This window comes from Fukomys damarensis, unplaced genomic scaffold, assembly GCF_012274545.1.
Source record: "Fukomys damarensis isolate Sample0158 unplaced genomic scaffold, DMR_v1.0_HiC HiC_scaffold_25, whole genome shotgun sequence".
NCBI lineage: Eukaryota > Metazoa > Chordata > Mammalia > Rodentia > Bathyergidae > Fukomys > Fukomys damarensis.
In genome coordinates this window covers 19,304,600-19,321,403 of record NW_022900937.1, presented here as the reverse complement: position 1 = coordinate 19,321,403, position 16,804 = coordinate 19,304,600, and the positions used below count along the sequence as shown (strand labels likewise).

The window sequence follows — 16,804 nt, the reverse complement described above, 5'->3', positions numbered from 1 at the left end:
CCATGCGCCCGCCCTCCCTCCCTCCCAATGCAGCAGGCGGGGGTTCTGCTGCAGTGGCCCTGACCCAGGTAACGATGCCGCCTCTCTCTCCTTTCCCTCACCCTGCCCCCGCCCCAGGACACTGCTGACTATGTGAAGCCGGTGGCCTTTTCGGTCGAGTATTCCCTGGAGGACCCTGAGCACGGCCCTGTGCTGGACGATGGCTGGCCCACCACGCTCAGAGTCTCGGTACGGCCTGGCAGGCAGGGCCTGTACCCCTGGCACACGCCACCCCACCTGACCTCTCCAAGCCCCAGATCTAGAGGGCCAAAGACCTTTCCACCTCCTGTCCCAAGGTCCTCAGTTACTTTCCCGTCACTAAGACAGAACACCTGACACCACAAATTAAAGGGGAGAGGTTTATTTGGCTTACAGCTCCGGTGTGTTCAGGCCATGGTCAGCTGCTCCAGGGCAGAAGCAGCACGGCAGTCAGGACGCAGAGAGAAGGGAGGGGTAGGGACAAGAGGTCCCCTTTCCAAGGACATACGCCCAGTGACCACCTCTACCCAGGCCCAACCTCCTACCAGCACACCCAGCTCAGAACCATTCAGGGGATGAACCCGATGAGTCCAGCACCCCTTGATCCAGGCACCCTCCAAGAGCCCGCCACTGGACACTTGAGTTTTGTCCCTTCCTCCTGGACCTCCTGCCCCACTGACCACTCGGTCACCCTCCAGAGCGTGGCCCACTGTCACTTCCTCCAAGCCTTCTCTGGCCACCTACAGGTCCCCTAAGTCCCTCCTCTCTGTCCCCTATTCCTTATATTTCTACAGCTTTGGTTTTGTGCACAATGCACCACACAGCTCTTTGTGCACACAGCAAACCTGCCCGTTCGTGGAGGGCAGCAGCTGTGCTCCTCACCCTCTGTCCTGGCCCCCGCAGCAGGGGGTCATTCCTGGGACTGTGCTGTGGGCAGAGGGCCCCTCCCACCACCCTCACCTGGCTCTCCCTGGCCCAGGTGCCCTTCTGGAACGGCTGCAGTGAGGATGAGCACTGTGTCCCCGACCTGGTGCTGGATGCCCGGAGCGACCTGCCCACAGCCATGTGAGTGTCCCCGTCCCTGCCGGGCCTCCGGGCCACCTGGCAGCTCCTGTGATCCCTCGCTGGCCTTAGCTCCCTGCTGTGTTAAAATGAGCGCAAGTCTGATCCCAGCTCTTACAGCTGTGTTCGCAGAGGAAATCTAAACTACAGAGTAGAGAGGGGAGGCAGGGGACCCGGCGCTCTGGACGTCCATCCTGCAACTCCCAGAGGAGGCGGTTCCCAGGGCCCTAGCTGGACTCCTGAACTTTCTGATCCTGATAGATACTGAGGAGCCAGGTGTGATGGGACACACCTGTGATCCCAGCACGCAGGAGGCTGAGGCAGGAGGATCGCTTCAATGTTAAGGACAGCCTGGGCTACACTGTGAGTTCAAAGCCAGCCTGAACAACATAGCAAGCCCCTGTCTTGAAAAGAAAAGAAATAGCACAGCCAGACCTTATGAAAAGACAAAAATATATATTCTAATCATACAGGCTGATCATCAAGATTGTCTCTACATTTAGTTCTGAGCTTCCCAGCAGTCAAGGCCGAAGGGAAACGCAGTAGAGAAATGGCCCGTGACTAGTGAGGTCAGAAGACCAGGGGCCTTTAAAGCAGGAGGTGGCCTTGAACAGTGAGCGCTTGGCGGGGCTGCCGCCCAGCCCCTTCTCCGGGCAGCTGTGCCCCCAACACTCCCTGCACCAAGCCCCGGCGCAGCCTCTGCAGCCCTGCCTGACGCCCTCGGTCTTGCCCCACAGGGAGTACTGCCAGAGGGCGCTGAGGAAGCCCGCGCAGGACTGCTCGGCCTACACGCTGTCCTTTGACACCACCGTTTTCATCGTAGAGAGCACGCGGCGGCGAGTGGCAGTGGAGGCCACGCTGGAGAACAGGGGCGAGAACGCCTACAGTGCGGTGCTGAACATCTCGCAGTCCCCCAACCTGCAGTTCGCCAGCCTGATCCAGAAGGTGAGGCCGGGCCGCCCTGCTGCGCCCTTCAGCGGGGACCGGATGTGCGGTCGGCCCTCCCCTTGCTCCTGTCCCGACTTCGTTCCGGGCTCCGTTTGGCTGCCACCTCCTCTCCCCCCTCAGCTCTGCCAGGCTCGGCTGCGGGGCCAGCCACGCACAGCCTGTGCCAACAGCTCAGGAGGCAGTGGGGGCCCCCATCTTAAAGAGAGGGAAACTGAGGCGGGGGAGAGCCTCTCTGGCCTGCACAGAGCACATAAGTGGCAGCGTGTGCTGCCCAGCTGCCCGGCAGCTGACCCCAGAGCTGTGCTGTGGGACAGAGCGCAGTCCCCGTGCCACCTCTCTGGTGTCCTTCCCGAAGCCCACAGGGCGGAAGAGGACCGCCACTGGTCCCACAGTTCTGTGGCACGGCCTCCTGCACTCTGCTGTGAGTACGGCAGCAGGGAACCCCGTACCGGCCCGCAGGGCGTGCCCATCTCAGGGGCCTGACCTGTCTGTTCAGGGGACCTGGCATCCCTGTTTAGCGTGCATGCTGGGGCCTAGGGCCCCAAGTGCAGCCTCGTCCTCACCGGTCTCTGTCCTCGTGGAGCCCTGTGTCAGGAGTGAAGGCATCAGGCCTGCTGTCCGCACCTCTGCTGCCCTCCTTGAGACCACACTAGCCGGGAGGAGCCCGGAGGGGAGGCTGAGCAGGGTGTGGGCCGCGGGCCTGGCCCTGCCTCCTCACTGGGCTCCGTGTCCTCAGCTGGGCTCTCAGTGTCCCCCAGCATGAGCCTAGCTGTGGCAGTGGCCCGACAACACCTGGGTGACAGAGTGGCTGTCGCTGTCTCTCAGAGCTGCTCCTGCCCAGGGGCCGCATGACCTGGGACACATGGGGGCACTCAGCCTGGCTGTCTCCTTCGTGGGGCACCAGTGAGCAAGCAGCCCCGAAAGCCTGGCGCTGTGTGGCACCCTCACCCTCCGTCCCTGTGGCCAGGGCACCGAGCCAGCCCAGCAGGGTCCTTAGCCCCAGTGCCTGCCCCTGTGGTGGCAGCAGGAGCCACCAAGCCCAGGGACAGTTTCCCTGGAGAGGGGAGACATGGAGTCCCAGGAAATGCCCACTGCCTGGCCAAGGGATCAGCCCACGGCTGCTTAGTGTTTTTCTGAGTTACAGTCACTTGAGACCACACAACTGCATGTCACAGTGTCAGGAGATACTTTCTCAGCCTGACATGGAGGCAGGGGGAGGCAGGAAGCCAGGGCCGGGACAGTGGCCTTCACACTCCAGGTGGACAGAGCACAGGCCCCGAGTGGGCCTTGAGTTTCCCCACCTCCCACCCCGCGCCACTGTCCTGCGATCTGAGCCAGGGACTCCCCTCTGGGCTGCCGTCCACCCGTAAGGCACAGTCAGAAGGATGGCAGCACAGGCCCTGGGCACCTGCCCCTCTTCGCCCGCCTTGCCAAGGGTAAACCCACCCTGGTATCAGCCACTCGGCCTCTGGGGCCTCTACAGTCCCAGGAGGCCATTGCCAGGGTTCACACAGGCAGTGGGCGACAGGCAGTGACCCTCGGGTTGGGGTCAGTGGGCAGTGAGGTGGCACTGCGGTGGCCCCACCTCACTGCTGGCCTGCTGCCCTTGCCCACCCAGGATGACTCGGACAGCAGCATCGAGTGCGTGAACGAGGAACGGAGGCTGCACAAGAAAGTCTGCAACGTCAGCTACCCTTTCTTCAGGGCCAAGGCCAAGGTTGGAGGACAGTGGGCAGGCGACGGGGCGCAGGGCAGGAGGCAAAAGGGCCCTGATATGAGGCTCCCTACATCCCGCGCCCCAGGCCCGGGCTGGTCCTGCTCCCCCTACCCTCCCAGGCTTCACACTGGCAGCCTCTGTCACCGCGCCTGGGCCCCTGACACCATGGGGAGGAGGCTGGGAGTAACCGAGGCCGGCAGGACGCAGACGGGAGAGCGTCCGGTCATCAGCCCTGGGCACTGGGCAGCCACAGAGGGCCCCAGAGCAGACCTGAGGCCAAGCTGCTTGTAGATGGGAAGCAGAGGGAGGGGAGCTGAGGGGCGCAGCCCAGATGGCGGCGGTGTTCCCAGGAGAAGGGCGTGTGGGCTGGGGCTCCTTGTTAGAGCTTCCCCATGAGACCTAAGTCCAGGGTTCCTGGAATCCGGAGTGAGCGGCCACACAACACCCCCGGCCCCTAAACACCTGGGAGATGACTCCCGGCTACTTGGGGGGCAGAAGGGCTGGCACAGCACCCATCATGATGCCCAAGTACGGCGGCAGGAGGTGAGGGGTCAGGCATGGCCGGGTCAGGGCCTCTCCCCATGACCAGGCCAGCAGTGTGGCATTGGGCTGCAGGATGAGGGAGCCAGGGCCCCGTGAACCTGCAGGTGGCTATGACCCCTGTAGTGGGTGGTGATTCCCCCATCCTACACCATAAGCTCCCCTATACCCTAAAAGTCCTGCCAGGACTCCAGCTCGGCTGCCTTCTAGCTGACTTATTAAAAACAAGGGAAGGTAGTGGAGAGTGGTTTACACCTGTAATCCCAGCTCTCGGGAGACTGAGGCAGGAGAACTTCTGTGAGTTCAAGGCCAACCTGAACCACATAGGAAGACCCTGTCTCTCTCTCCCATGACCTTGGGTGAGGGTCACAGGCCGGGCCATAGGACAGGCCCTCTGTGCCCTTCCTGCAGGTAGCTTTCCGGCTGGACTTCGAATTCAGCAAGTCTGTCTTTCTGCACCACCTGGAGATCCAGCTCAGCTCCGGCAGGTAGGCTCAGCCCTCCCGCCTCCCCCACCTGCTCCGAGCTCTGTCTCCGGCCCCAGCTGGGGGCCCAGGCCAGGCAAAGTGGGATATTAGCAGCGATGCGCATCCCTCCTATGTGGCAGTGCACTGGGGAGCCTGAGAGCCCTGTGTAGGTGCCCAGCAGTCCTCACAGCCAGCTCTAGAGACCAGCAAAGCCGGGCGTGGTGGCGCACACCTGTAATCCCAGCACTCAGAGGCTGAGGCCAGCCTGGACTGCATAGTGAGACTGTCTCAAAAAACAAACAAAAACCAAAACTCAGCAAAGCAAGGGCTATGCCCACACCACCCTCCGAGTGACAGGTAAGATAAGGCTCGGAGTGGCTGAGTGAATTTCCCAGCCACACACAGCATGTAACTGGTCCAACTGGGAGCTGAGCTTTGGTTACCCTCCCTCTCCCTGGAAATGCTTCCATTAAGAGACCATCCCACTGCACGCGGGCCATCGGGCCCCAGGCCTCGTGGAGGTGGTTGCTGAGTTGTCCCCACCAGGCCTTTCCTTGCGGGAGCAAACGTACTTCCTTTCACACACAATCCCTCCTGTGGGGCATGGGGGCCCTGTCTGCTCTGGAGCTCAGAAACGGCCAGGATCCTCGGCTGAGACAGATGCTACAAGCACACCACACACCATACTCCCTGCCCACACGGCAGGGGTCCCAGGGGTAGGGACCCCAAGCCTCCCTGTGGCCGGTGCACACTTCTGTGGCTCCCGGCCCTCCTGCCCCCCAAAAGCACAACCCCACTCGCCTGCACGGCCTAGTCTGGGTGTCTGTGGTTCAGGGACCCCCTTCCTCACTGAACACCTCTCAGGGCTCAGCGTCAAAGCCGGGAAAGCCCAGGGTGGGGGAGAAGCAGAGACGGAGGGTCCCACCTCGCCCACACGAGCTCCCGCCCTGGGGAGTCACAGTGACTAGGACCACACGCTGCTGGGCGGCCCGGAGGCCCCCTCGCCACCTTCCGCACCCTGGGGACAGCAGCCGGAGTCACAGCAGCCAGTCAGGGGCAGAGGCGCACCCTGCTGTCCCTCCCCAGGGCAGGCGGCAGCAAGGACCCCGTCATCCTGGGACACAGCAAGTGGCTACTGGCAGACGCGGGTGTCGCCCTCCCTGCCCTAAGCCAGCCGCCGCTCCCTCCCGCTGCTTCAGGTCCCTCCTGTGCTTCGAGCAGCCAGGATGTGCAGGGGAGCTGGGGGAGGCAGGGAGGGCCCCTTCCTGAGCCTGTGTCCCCACAGTGACAGTGACGAGCAGGACAGCACGAAGGAGGACAACACGGCCCTTCTGCGCTTCCACCTCAAGTACGAGGCAGACGTCCTCTTCACCAGGTGGGCACCAGTGAGGGAGGTCGGTGGGGAGGAGACTAGGTGCAGTGCAGGCACTGAGGGGTGCTGGGTGTGTTCCCCAGGGGTCAGAGTGCAGCCCCCACCCCCTGGGGGAGGAGAGACCCAGGCCCAAGCTCCTGGCATGGGCAGGGACCAGTGGGAGGTACAGCACCCCAGTATAGGCAATAAGAGGGTTTTAAAATAGTAAGAGAATTTTAAAATAGGACTTAAAAGCGCTACAAAACTGGGAGTGGTGGCACACACACCTGTAATCCCAGAGTTCGGGAAGCTGAGGCAGGAGGATCTCTGCTAGTTCAAGGCCAGCCTGGGCTGCAGAGCAAAACCCCGTCTCAACAAATCTGCAAAATGTCCACGTGCCGTGTGTCACCATTTGCACCAGTTCTAAAACGTCGCTGGGACACAACTCGTCCACTACAAAGTCACGCGCCTCCCTCACGGGCTGATGGGGACTGCCCAGGACACAGGGTGGCAGGGCAAGACCCCCAAGGCCACCCAGAGGCTAGGCTGGCACAGTGGGTGGGCAAAGAGGCTGGTAGCTGGCTCCGTGACTCTCATCACCCTATGCAGCAGATGCGGGCTGACGGCAACCCGGTCCTCGCTGGACCCCAGGATCCAGGACCAAGGAGCCCTGGTCCCTGTGGTCTGGGGAGGCAGACCCCGCACCCCTCCTTCAGCTCTCTGTCCAGCCGACAGTGACAGTGCTTTGTGCCACGCTGTCCTTCCTGTCCACAGGGGCAGCAGCCTGAGCCACTACGAGGTCAAGGCCAACAGCTCCCTGGAGAGGTACGACGGCTTCGGGCCTCCCTTCAGCTGCGTCTTCAAGGTATGGCTCAGGGGTGGCCAGGTGGAGGCTGGGGCCGAGGACCCTACAGCGGGGAGGACTCAGAAATCATCCCCTATGGCTAGAGTCTGGCTTCAGCTTTGCCATGTGTTCACTGAGCGACTTCTGGCAAGTTTCTTCCCCTCTCCAGTTCTTGGTCATCACAAAGAACGAGGCAGGACTGAGGGGTGTACCAGAGAAGATTAGGGGTGCCTGCCTCAAATTTTTTAAATAGTAAAACACAATGATGTAAACAGCAGGCACTCCCCCATTAAAGAAGTCCAGAGTTGACAGTTTCCCAAATCATCCAGGAGGCCTTTTGTCCCACTGCCCTCAGCCTCAAGCTCACCTCACACCTCCAGGTGGCTGCAGCTCCAGCCATCACATTCTGATTCCAAGCAGCAGGCCCTCTCCCTACTCCCTGGCAATCCCTCATACTTCCAGCTACCTCTCATCGTCCAAAGCCTTGTGCTTTATCTGTAAGGGAGGCTCAGAAGTGGGGTGGGCTCTTTTTGTCTTGGTTCTACCCTTCAGGCAAAAGGGCAACTTAGCAAACTCTGTGCAGAGACCACCCTCAGCCTGGCCTGTGTTTATCCATCCACGGCTGTAGGGGAGCGGGGCTGCATGCCCTGTCCTAGACAGCTCTGGTAACCTGCCCGAGGCCACACAGCTTTGCATGGCACCAGCCCAAAGCCCCGCTTGTGTAGGAGCATTGTGCCACTGTCGGAGCAGGCACTCCGGACCCTCGCTGTCTGCGCCCCTCCCCGGTCAATGTCATCACCACCTCAGTGGCAGTCGCTTCTCCACGCCCAGCCTTCATATTACCCAGTGGGCTCTTCGGACCGAGGTGGTAGAAACAAGACCGGACCACATATTGTAAGCACAGGCAGAGCTTTAAGGGGCGGCAGGAAGGGGCAAGAGAGGCTGTGGCTGAATCTGGGCTTGGGCTGAGGGAGGGAGCAATTGTCCAAGAAAGGAAACAGAGCAGCAGGTGTTCAGTGACTTTCTGGGGGCCCTCAAGTCTCGTAATCCCATGGGCTTGGTTCCAAAAGATTCTTTTTTCATGGATTTAGATAGAAGGCCCACCTCTCGACAGGCCAATCTCTTTAATGAACATAGATGCAAAAATCCTCAAAAAGGTACTGGCAAGCAGGTGCAGCAGATGGTCAGAGCTCACACATGGTGACAAGCAGGCTTTGTCCCAGAAGAGCGGGGCTGGATTCATGTGTGCAAATCACTCTGTGCACACGTGTGAGGGTCATCTGCCCCTGTCTCGGCCTCAGCAAGGCCCCCAGACTCAGGGGCACTGAACGTGACAGGGCCCAGTGCCCCAGCACTGACGTCCACTCAGCCTGGCTGGGACCCGGATGCGGCAGCTTTGCAGCGGCTGTCGTGAGGATGCTGGGCCCAAGGGGCCGCCGTGGCCCACTCCCCCAGCCCCCTCTTCGCTGACCGCACCTACCCGCTCTTCTCTTCGGCGGGCGCAGATCCAGAACCTGGGCTTCTTCCCCATCCACGGAGTGACGATGAAGATCACTGTCCCCGTCGCCACCAGGGGCGGCAACCGCCTGCTAGTGCTGAGGGACTTCCTCACCGACCAGGTACCAAGCTCCCGAGGCCAGCAGGGGTGGGGTCCCCAGGTCCCCAGACTCATCCCTCCTCCAGGGCCAGGGCAGAGGCAGAGACAGACATCCAGGAGGCCGAGGACCAGTCTGTGTCTCCCACGCAGGCGAACTCATCCTGTAACATCTGGGGCAACACCACCGAGTACCGGCCCACCCCCATGGAGGAGGACCTGAGTCAGCTCCTACAGCTGGTAAGTGCTCCCAGACCAAGAGCCAGAGGACAGGGTGAGAGGGGTACTGCCCGCTGCAGGGGCCCATTTCTCTCCCAGCCAAGAGTTTGTCAAAAACACTCTATTGAGGTGGGTGCAGTCACATACCTGTAGTCCCAGCTACTCAGGAGGCTGAGGCAGGAGGATTGCTGTAGGGCACTGATTTCCAGACCAGCCTGGGCAAACAGGGAGCCCCTGTCTTAAAAAGACACAGAGAAAGTGTGTGCATTCGAGAGCAGGAGCATTTCCTCACACCTCCACGTGCCTAACCTGGATGGAGGAAGAAAGAGGAATCACCTCACAGGAGAGGGGAGACAGACACAGCACCAGGCCTCGCACCTGGCTGATAGGGTCAGCAAGACCAGGGAGCAGAGAAGGGGCAGAGCCAGCAGAGCCCACACCCCACCTCCAGCCTGAGACCCCACTAAGGCATCTGCTGGCTCCGGGTCGCCCTGCCAGGGTCGCCTGACGCTGCAGGTACCAGTTTCTCAGCCTATGCCTGAGACTCCTCACCCAGGCAAACATCTGGACACTTCAGCTTTCTCTTCCCAAACCAGGGCCTCACACAGAGCCCTTTTTCAGTGTACTGCACTTTGGGGTGGGGCAGCAAGCCAGCCACACCAATAGCCTGACCTTTGGAAATTCTGATTGCTGGGAGGTTTGTTTGGGTTTTCTATTCAGTCCCTTTTTTTTTTTTTGTACCACTGATCAAACTCGGGACCCTGCACTTTTGAGGCAAGCGGTGGAACCACTGAGCTAAATCTCCAGCCCTTCCATTCAGTCCTTATAAATTGCTTCTCCTGCCACATTCCTCTGGCCAGAGCCTCCTAGGCTGCAGAAATAGAATGACCGGATGATCAGAACTGCCTTGGCCCTGATTTTAAGGGAGCATGATAGTTGCTGTCACATACAGACAGCCACACTCCCTTTAATCAGATGCAGGAAGTTCCCCAGCTGAATATCATGAACAGAAGCTGAATTTCCTATAATACTCTTACTGCATCTGTTGCAGTGATTGTATCATTTTTCCTTTAATTTTTTTAAAAAATTTTTCGAGACATGGTCTTGTCATGCAATTCAGGCTGGTCCTGAACTCACTATGTAGCCCAGGCTGAGAACTTGAAGCCATCCTCCTGCCTCAGCCTCCCAAGTGTTGGGCTTATAGGCGTGGCCCATCATGCCATCTCGCGTTTCATTTTGATTTAGTCACAGGGTAATAATGATGTTTATAGATTCCTTAATGATAAACCAAACTTCAGACTTCTGCCCCTGTAATTCACCCATTCTGGGCCCTGTGCACAAGGTCAAGGAGCATCAATGAGGCTCCTAGCCACCCCGATCTCCTGTCACCCCACCCCACGTCCCTCCCCAGAGCTTAGGCAAAGCACCAGGCCGCTCCAGGTCACAGCCCCTTGGCTGTGTCCCCCACTCACCGCAGCCCTTCTTCCCTCTCAGAATCACAGCAACTCTGACGTGGTCTCCATCAACTGCAATGTGAAGCTGGACCCCAACCAGGAGGTCAACTTCCACCTGCTGGGGAACCTGTGGCTGAGGTCCCTGAAGGCAGTAAGTGCGGCCCGGGTGGGTGGGCCAATGGCTGGCAGGGAGGGTGGCTGCAGGGCGCCTCCCTAGGAGCCAGCTTCCCACCGGGCCTTGCTCCTCCAGCTCAAGTTCAGGTCCCTGAAGATCACGGTGAACGCGGCCCTGCAGAGGCAGTTCCACAGCCCCTTCATCTTCCGAGAGGTGGACCCTAGCCGCCAGGTGAGCCCCGAGATCCCTCCCCGAGACAGAAGGGGCAGGCAAGGGAAAGGTGAGACTAGGCCCAGCTTTTTGTCCCATCAGTGGCCCCTAACTGTTCAGCCTCAACAACGCCCCCCAAGCCAAGGGGCGCTGAGCGTGACAGAGCAGCCCCACAAGCCCATCCTCCCGACCCAGCGCCCAAGCACTGATGTCCACGCAGCACTGGCCGGGATCTGGGCTGGCAGAGCTTTGCAGCCTCTGCGATAAAGGCAGATGTGGGATTCTGCTGCCCTCCAGTGGCCGCATCCCAGAAACAGGAAGCCAGCGCAGGACAGCAGGGAGCAGTGCGGATGGACCCCAGGCAGGGCAGCAAGGGCCCAGCACAGGGGCTACCGAGATGCGCCCCCCACCCCCGACCACCCTCTCTCCACAGCAGGGTTCTGTTAGGTGACGTCTCTCTCCTACTCCAGCCCCCACCCGTGTCCTCATGCTCTCTGGCCTCATTTCACTTGTGAAGAGCACCCCCAGATGCAGCCCCCTTGCCCTGGGCTGTGAGAGATGTGCAGGGCAGGCACAGCAAGGTCCCCATCTGCAGGGACACAAAGGTACACAAGGGAGAATATTAGAATGAATGTGGAGGGGAGACAGGCTCCCAAAACATGCAGAAGGGCAGTCAGCAGTTACAAGGGAAGTGGGGAAGCCTCTCCCTAAAACGACACCAGACAGAGGCCAGGGGGAAGACAGCGTCTGGGGAGCAGGGAGGTAGGCTGCACAGCCCGGACACCACTCCCTGTCAGTGAGGACGACGGGGGAAGACTGGGGACTCTGCAAGCATCCCCAGGGCTGCTGCGCAGGAAGCATGGCCGGGTGGAGCAGGGAGCCACGAGGGTGCTCAGAGCCAGAGGTGGCCAGGTGTCCTGGGGGCTTGGCGGCTGGGTCCCGCTGGGTCCGACAGTGAGGAGCCTGAGCCGGAGTGAGGCAGGGGGAAGATGGGGCACCGGGTGGCCGGCCAGACACCGCACTGGTCACAGACTCAGCAGAAACCTGAGTGTGGGCACTGGGCAGTCACAGCCACGGGACAGGGTGAGTTCACCGAGGCTGCTCTGAGACTTCCACGGCCCCAACTTCTCTTGCCTTTGGAACCCCTTCCTCCACCTGGAAGAAGCACTAAACATTTTATTTTGCAACTGTGATGATATAAACAGGAATACAGTGAACCCTCCAGTTACAACCAGCCTGACATATGAACAACTTGGGTTATGACTGGACTTTTAGTTTTAACTTACGACCAAGCCTTGAGTTACAACCTAAATGCCGCTGCTTGTGCTTCCAGATGGTCTCAGATACAGATTTAAGCCTTAAAGAGTTCTGAAGGAACATTACAACATCCTTTCCTGTTTGGGATTAAGAAATCCTGGGCTGATGTCTCTCTGTGGACACAGATCTGCCCGTGTATAGGAGAGAGACTCTGAAGGCTGTGTAGAGAACCCTGAGCCTCCAACTGACCAACATGAGTTACAACCAGCCCTGGCGAACAAACTGAGTTCATAAGCCAAGGGTCCACTGTACAAGGCAGGCTGGATTACCTTCATTATTTCTTCTAATTTTAAAAGCAACGAAGTTTCCTGGGCCCCTGAGAATGCTACAGGCCCAGGTGCCAGCCTGCCATCCCCATATGAGGCGAGTCCCCAGGGCAGGAGACGGCTGGGGACAGCACGTGTCAAGCCAACACTGGGACCTCTGAGAACTGGGGAGGAAGCAGCAAGGAAGAGAGGGGGTAGCCGTACACGGAGTGGGGGCTGGAAACGGGGGCCAGGCTGAGGCGGTCGGTGGCCGGCCTCACCCGGCTCGGGGGGCACTGGCCCGGCACCTCCCTGAGGAAGCGGCAGGCTCCCAGCTCCTGTGCAGTCCAGCCCAGGAGAGCACACTGCCAGCCCGGCCCCTCCCTGCAGGTCACCTTCGGCATCTCCAAGCAGGAAGACTCGCAGGTCCCCATCTGGATCGTCCTGGGCAGCACGCTGGGCGGCCTCCTGCTGCTCGCCCTGCTGGTCCTGGCTCTGTGGAAGGTGAGGCCCGAGGGGACAGCGTGCCCTCCTGTCCTTGGCAGCCTGCACCCACCCGGGCCTCGCTGAACCGGCAGATGGGTGAGGGCACCCCACCGAGACCCAGCCCTCTGAGAGCCCTAAACAGGGCTTCTCCTGCCTCCCCTCCCTTGCTCTCCTCTTCCTGCTCCTCCCCGCTTCGCGTCTCCCTCTCCCCTTCCCCTCCACTCCCTTTCTATTCCTTGCCTTCCCCGCTCTCCCTTGCTCTTCCCTTCCACCCCCATCAGCTTCCCCTGCCTTCCTTCGCTCTCCTTTTCTCTTGCCTCTCCTTCCATTCCCATCTGCCCAAAATTCCAGCAAGGTCAGGCAGGTCACCCACCAAAGCCCTTCCCTGTCTCTGGTCTGAGATTGGGAGCCCTGGTCCGTCTGTGACAGCCCCGGGGAGGAGTCACGGGTGTGCAGGGACACTCTGGGGAGGTGGCCTGTCCACGCCACACACCCCTGAGACTCCCCCCTGCCTCCTACAGCTGGGCTTCTTTAAAAGTGCCAAGCGCAAGAGGGAGCCTGGCACAGACCCCAGCCCCAAAGTGCTAGAGTGAGGCCCTGGACAAGGCTTGGAGCTGATGGGGCCACCACGGCCCAGGTGGGTGCGGGCCCAGGCCCACGGCCCCACCGAGCTGGAGCGGAGAGGATGCCGCTGGCTTTGCACTTGACCTCAACTCGAGCGTGGCTCCTGCTCCCTCTGGGAAGGAACTTCAGCAGGTGCTGAGGAGCCGCCCCGTCGAGGCTCTGGGAAGGGTGCTGTGGGCCCAGATGCCACGGACCAGCAGTCTGCAATCAGGCCCGCCTCTGGAGGAGCCCAGAGGAAGAGTGTAAATACGAACCGCCCTGCACCTCGGCCTGCGATACCCTCGTGGGTGGCCCAGGTCACACCCAGCCTTTCCCTAGAGACAAGCCTGATGCTCCCTGCCAATCGGCCCCCACCACCACAGGCTTGACTGGCCCAGCTGCAGGCCAGGACGGAGAGCAACTGAGGGAGGCAGAGATGTCACGCAGGCAGGTGGCACCCAGGACACACCGCTCTGACCCTGCAGCGCCCACGCCCTCTGCCTGCCCTCCCTCCCAGCTGCTTCTGTTCCAAGGTACCTCACTGGGCGACTCGACCCCGAGCCCCACCACAGTCCCTCCTGTCTCCTGCAGCCTTCCCCGCCCTGCCAGCACAGACTTGCTGGCCTGGCTGCACCCTGGCAGAGGTGAGGGCGGGAGCCCCCTCCCAGCATCAACCTCAGTGCGCGCACTGCCCCGCCAGGCAGGAGCCGCTCAGCAGGCTGCGGAGGGGCCCTCTCTGGGATGCACTGAATCTCACCTGCCTGTCAAGGACCCTGCACCTGTGCCGGCTGGGTGGTGACCATCTCATCCGCCCACCCACAGGCCATGGGACCTGCGCCTCGAAGGCACCCTGAGGACAAGGAGCATGCAGGTGCCCGGTTGAGTAATTCATGCCTTAACCTTTCTTTGAAGTAGAAATGAAAGAGGAATTTGTCAAAGGCATCTAAAGGCATCTGTTCCCCTGTGCATACAACCTCAAATGTCGTAAATATTCCTAAGAAATTAAGTGTTTACAAACCACCAAGGCACTGCCATCCTGTTCTTCAGCCGCACTCAAGGCGAGGGTGGGCGGGGAGGAGGGGCCCTTCCTTCCCCTTCTGCCTGAGATCCGGAATGGGTTCGAGGCTCCCTCCGACACACCCTCCAAGGGGCACCCACTCCATCTCAGCCAGCACACACGGGGAGAACCCAAATGTGCCAGGGTCCACTCCAGATGTGGCCTCCATGCCGACCCTCCTGCCGAGCTCCTGCTTTCCACACTGTTCTAGAGCCGTTCACCTCTTGCAACCTCAGCACACACAACCTTACAATTATTTCATCTTATTTTCCCAGAGCTCAGAACCAAAGGAGAAGAGATGGCCCTGGGTTGGTTGCACAGTAAAATCAAAACAGAGTGTGGGCATTGAACCACGAATAGCAAACCCTGTTAGATCGAGACCTTAGTCAGAAGCCTGAGGAAAAGTTGTGATATCCCTTATCAGTCATCTCTCTCAAGAATGGGGTAACCCAGTCAAAAAATTGAACCCACACCTCGACATGCCCTGTTTCCTATACCTCCAAGGGATCTCAGAGAGCGCACTCACAGAAAACTGCCCCGCGTAACCAGAGCAGGCTAAACAGAACATACCTGTAGGCCAGAGCACAGCTGGGGGCTCCGTTCCCTCCACATCCACCCCAGAGGCTGACACCAAGACCAACTAACCGGTGGTCAGAGGGTGGAGGGGCGGGAAGCCTGTGCCTTGCAAGACTTTGACCCTTGTCTCACGTCGCTCCGCTCTCTCCACCATCTCTTAGCAAGTCTTCCTGTCTGAGCCTTTTACTCTGAAAGAGAAATGTCAGGACTGGCCTCCAGAGGCCAGGCAGGGCAGACACAGACGAGGCATCACAGAAGGAGCAAAGCACTCTTGCCATCCTGGCTGGACATTAGCATCATCTGGGGGCTTTAAAAGACAGGACCAAAGGGTCCAGCCCTAGGCGTTGGCTAGATTGGCTGGGAGAGGGGCCAGGGCATCACTTGCACAACTTCAAACTTGCCTGGGTAACTTGTGCTGAGAGATGAGCTCAACTGCAGGTGAACGGAAAACTAAGACCAAGGGGTTAACATAATGAAACCTGTCACTGCTGTCCCCAGGGTCAGTCTGGCTCTCAGCTAGTCGGGAAGAAGAGAACTCCAGGGTGGGGTGTGCTCTGGAATCCAGTTCCCAGCATCCTCAGCCAGGGGAGTCAGGCTCCACTCACAATTGACAGGGAAGGATGGAAAAGTGTAGTCTTAGAAGACAATTTTGCCATCTCAAGGCAAGCAGCCCAAAGTTCAACCTTGAGTCAACATTAAAACACGTATCGCAGCTCACAGATGTTATCAAGGGTGCTCATCTGCTAGTTAATAATTATTGAGGTGGAATGGAGGGTTAAACCCCATGTTAATGGAAAATACAACCAACTTAAAAATGGTTCAGTCTTTGAGAGCACTGTGGGCCCAACCTGGACACCACTCTAAGCAGGCTGCTCTGAGCTCTCTGGCCACAGGACAGGGAAACACATCCACAGAAAACCGAGGCACAGAGCAGGAGCACACCCATGGAGGGGTTTAGTCTCTGGTCCCCACAGTCAGGACTTCTAAGTCCTGGGCTTGCTGTACAGTGGAAGCAAGGCCTCCAAGCAGGAGCTGGAGGAGGAGATGGGCGAGATGTCTTGGTCTCGAGGCTGACTCAGGAGCTCTGGGAAGGACCCCTATGGATGGGTGTGGTTCTCAGAGAAGATCCCAGGGTACCACGGTGCAGTGTCATGCAGGAAGCAGGTCCAGGAAGGGTGCCCCTCAGTTTAGGCCAGCCAGAAGCTGCAGAGGACAAATCCAGCTATGTTTCTTTGTGGGCTTAGACAATGTGGGCTCACAGGCTTCAGGAAAAGCTGCTGCCTCAGAGAGGGTGATCCAGAGCTGAGCTCTCCAAGTGCAGTCCCAGTGCTGCCTTAAGCAGAGCCATAGGCTCCATGGCTCCCGAGTTCCATCAGAGAGCTCACAGACCCAGGCTTAAGAGAGCTGTTCAAGCTGTAGCGTTCTGCTACTCTTGGTCTTCATGGCCATTTCTCAAAGGCTATCCCAGCTGCCCTTCTGCAGTGCATAACCAGCTGAAGCTCCCAAGCTGTATCCTTCCAGTGCAGACAGTGGAGTTAGAGAGCTTTTCTTTTGTAAAGGAAGGTGGTGCTTAACAAACCAGGTACCCATGTGGCAGGGCGAAGTGCTAGGAGGAACACAGCAGAGGGGTCTGCAGGAACCGTGACCAGGCCCCGAGAGCTGCTGGAGATGGCACATGAGAGCTTCAAGCCCGCGTTCTCCCAGAATGAGACTTGTGACTTGAGTCTTCTGAAGCCCAGGATGCCAGGGAGGCTGTAACAGGAAGAGATCCTTTCCAGGCATGAATACTGATGGCCCCCAGCCAGAGCAGCCAGGGCTCTCCACCTCAAAGATGTGCTTCTGGTGCGTGAATGCAGCCAGCAGTAGGAACAGCGTTTCACTCAAAACCCAGCCTGTGCTCTCTCTCTCAGCTCTTTCTTCTGCACTACTACTTATGATTAAAAACGATCCCCAAATCTCCTTTTCCTTACTGTGCACATCT

General features: G+C 59.3%; 1 protein-coding gene and 1 long non-coding RNA gene across 2 annotated transcripts in view; one reads left to right on the top strand and one right to left on the bottom strand.

The window, feature by feature from the left end:
- The window catches only part of Itga11 (integrin subunit alpha 11), a 95,370-nt gene extending 82,175 nt beyond the window's left edge, over positions 1-13,195 (top strand). Inside the window, exons 18-30 of the mRNA XM_010643305.2 lie at positions 118-228; positions 998-1,083; positions 1,818-2,025; positions 3,647-3,745; positions 4,697-4,773; positions 6,038-6,127; positions 6,878-6,968; positions 8,453-8,566; positions 8,695-8,781; positions 10,255-10,365; positions 10,465-10,560; positions 12,492-12,605; positions 13,109-13,195. Coding sequence (XP_010641607.1) covers positions 118-228; positions 998-1,083; positions 1,818-2,025; positions 3,647-3,745; positions 4,697-4,773; positions 6,038-6,127; positions 6,878-6,968; positions 8,453-8,566; positions 8,695-8,781; positions 10,255-10,365; positions 10,465-10,560; positions 12,492-12,605; positions 13,109-13,180 — 1,356 coding nt within the window. The 3' untranslated portion in view covers positions 13,181-13,195. The remainder of the gene's footprint in view (positions 1-117; positions 229-997; positions 1,084-1,817; positions 2,026-3,646; positions 3,746-4,696; positions 4,774-6,037; positions 6,128-6,877; positions 6,969-8,452; positions 8,567-8,694; positions 8,782-10,254; positions 10,366-10,464; positions 10,561-12,491; positions 12,606-13,108) is intronic.
- A 182-nt stretch (positions 13,196-13,377) lies between these two features.
- Positions 13,378-16,804, bottom strand: LOC117283380. The gene is made up of 3 exons (XR_004514353.1): positions 15,303-16,804; positions 14,818-15,011; positions 13,378-13,430 (listed from the first exon to the last, which is right to left on the bottom strand). It is a non-coding gene; the product is annotated as an uncharacterized LOC117283380 (long non-coding RNA).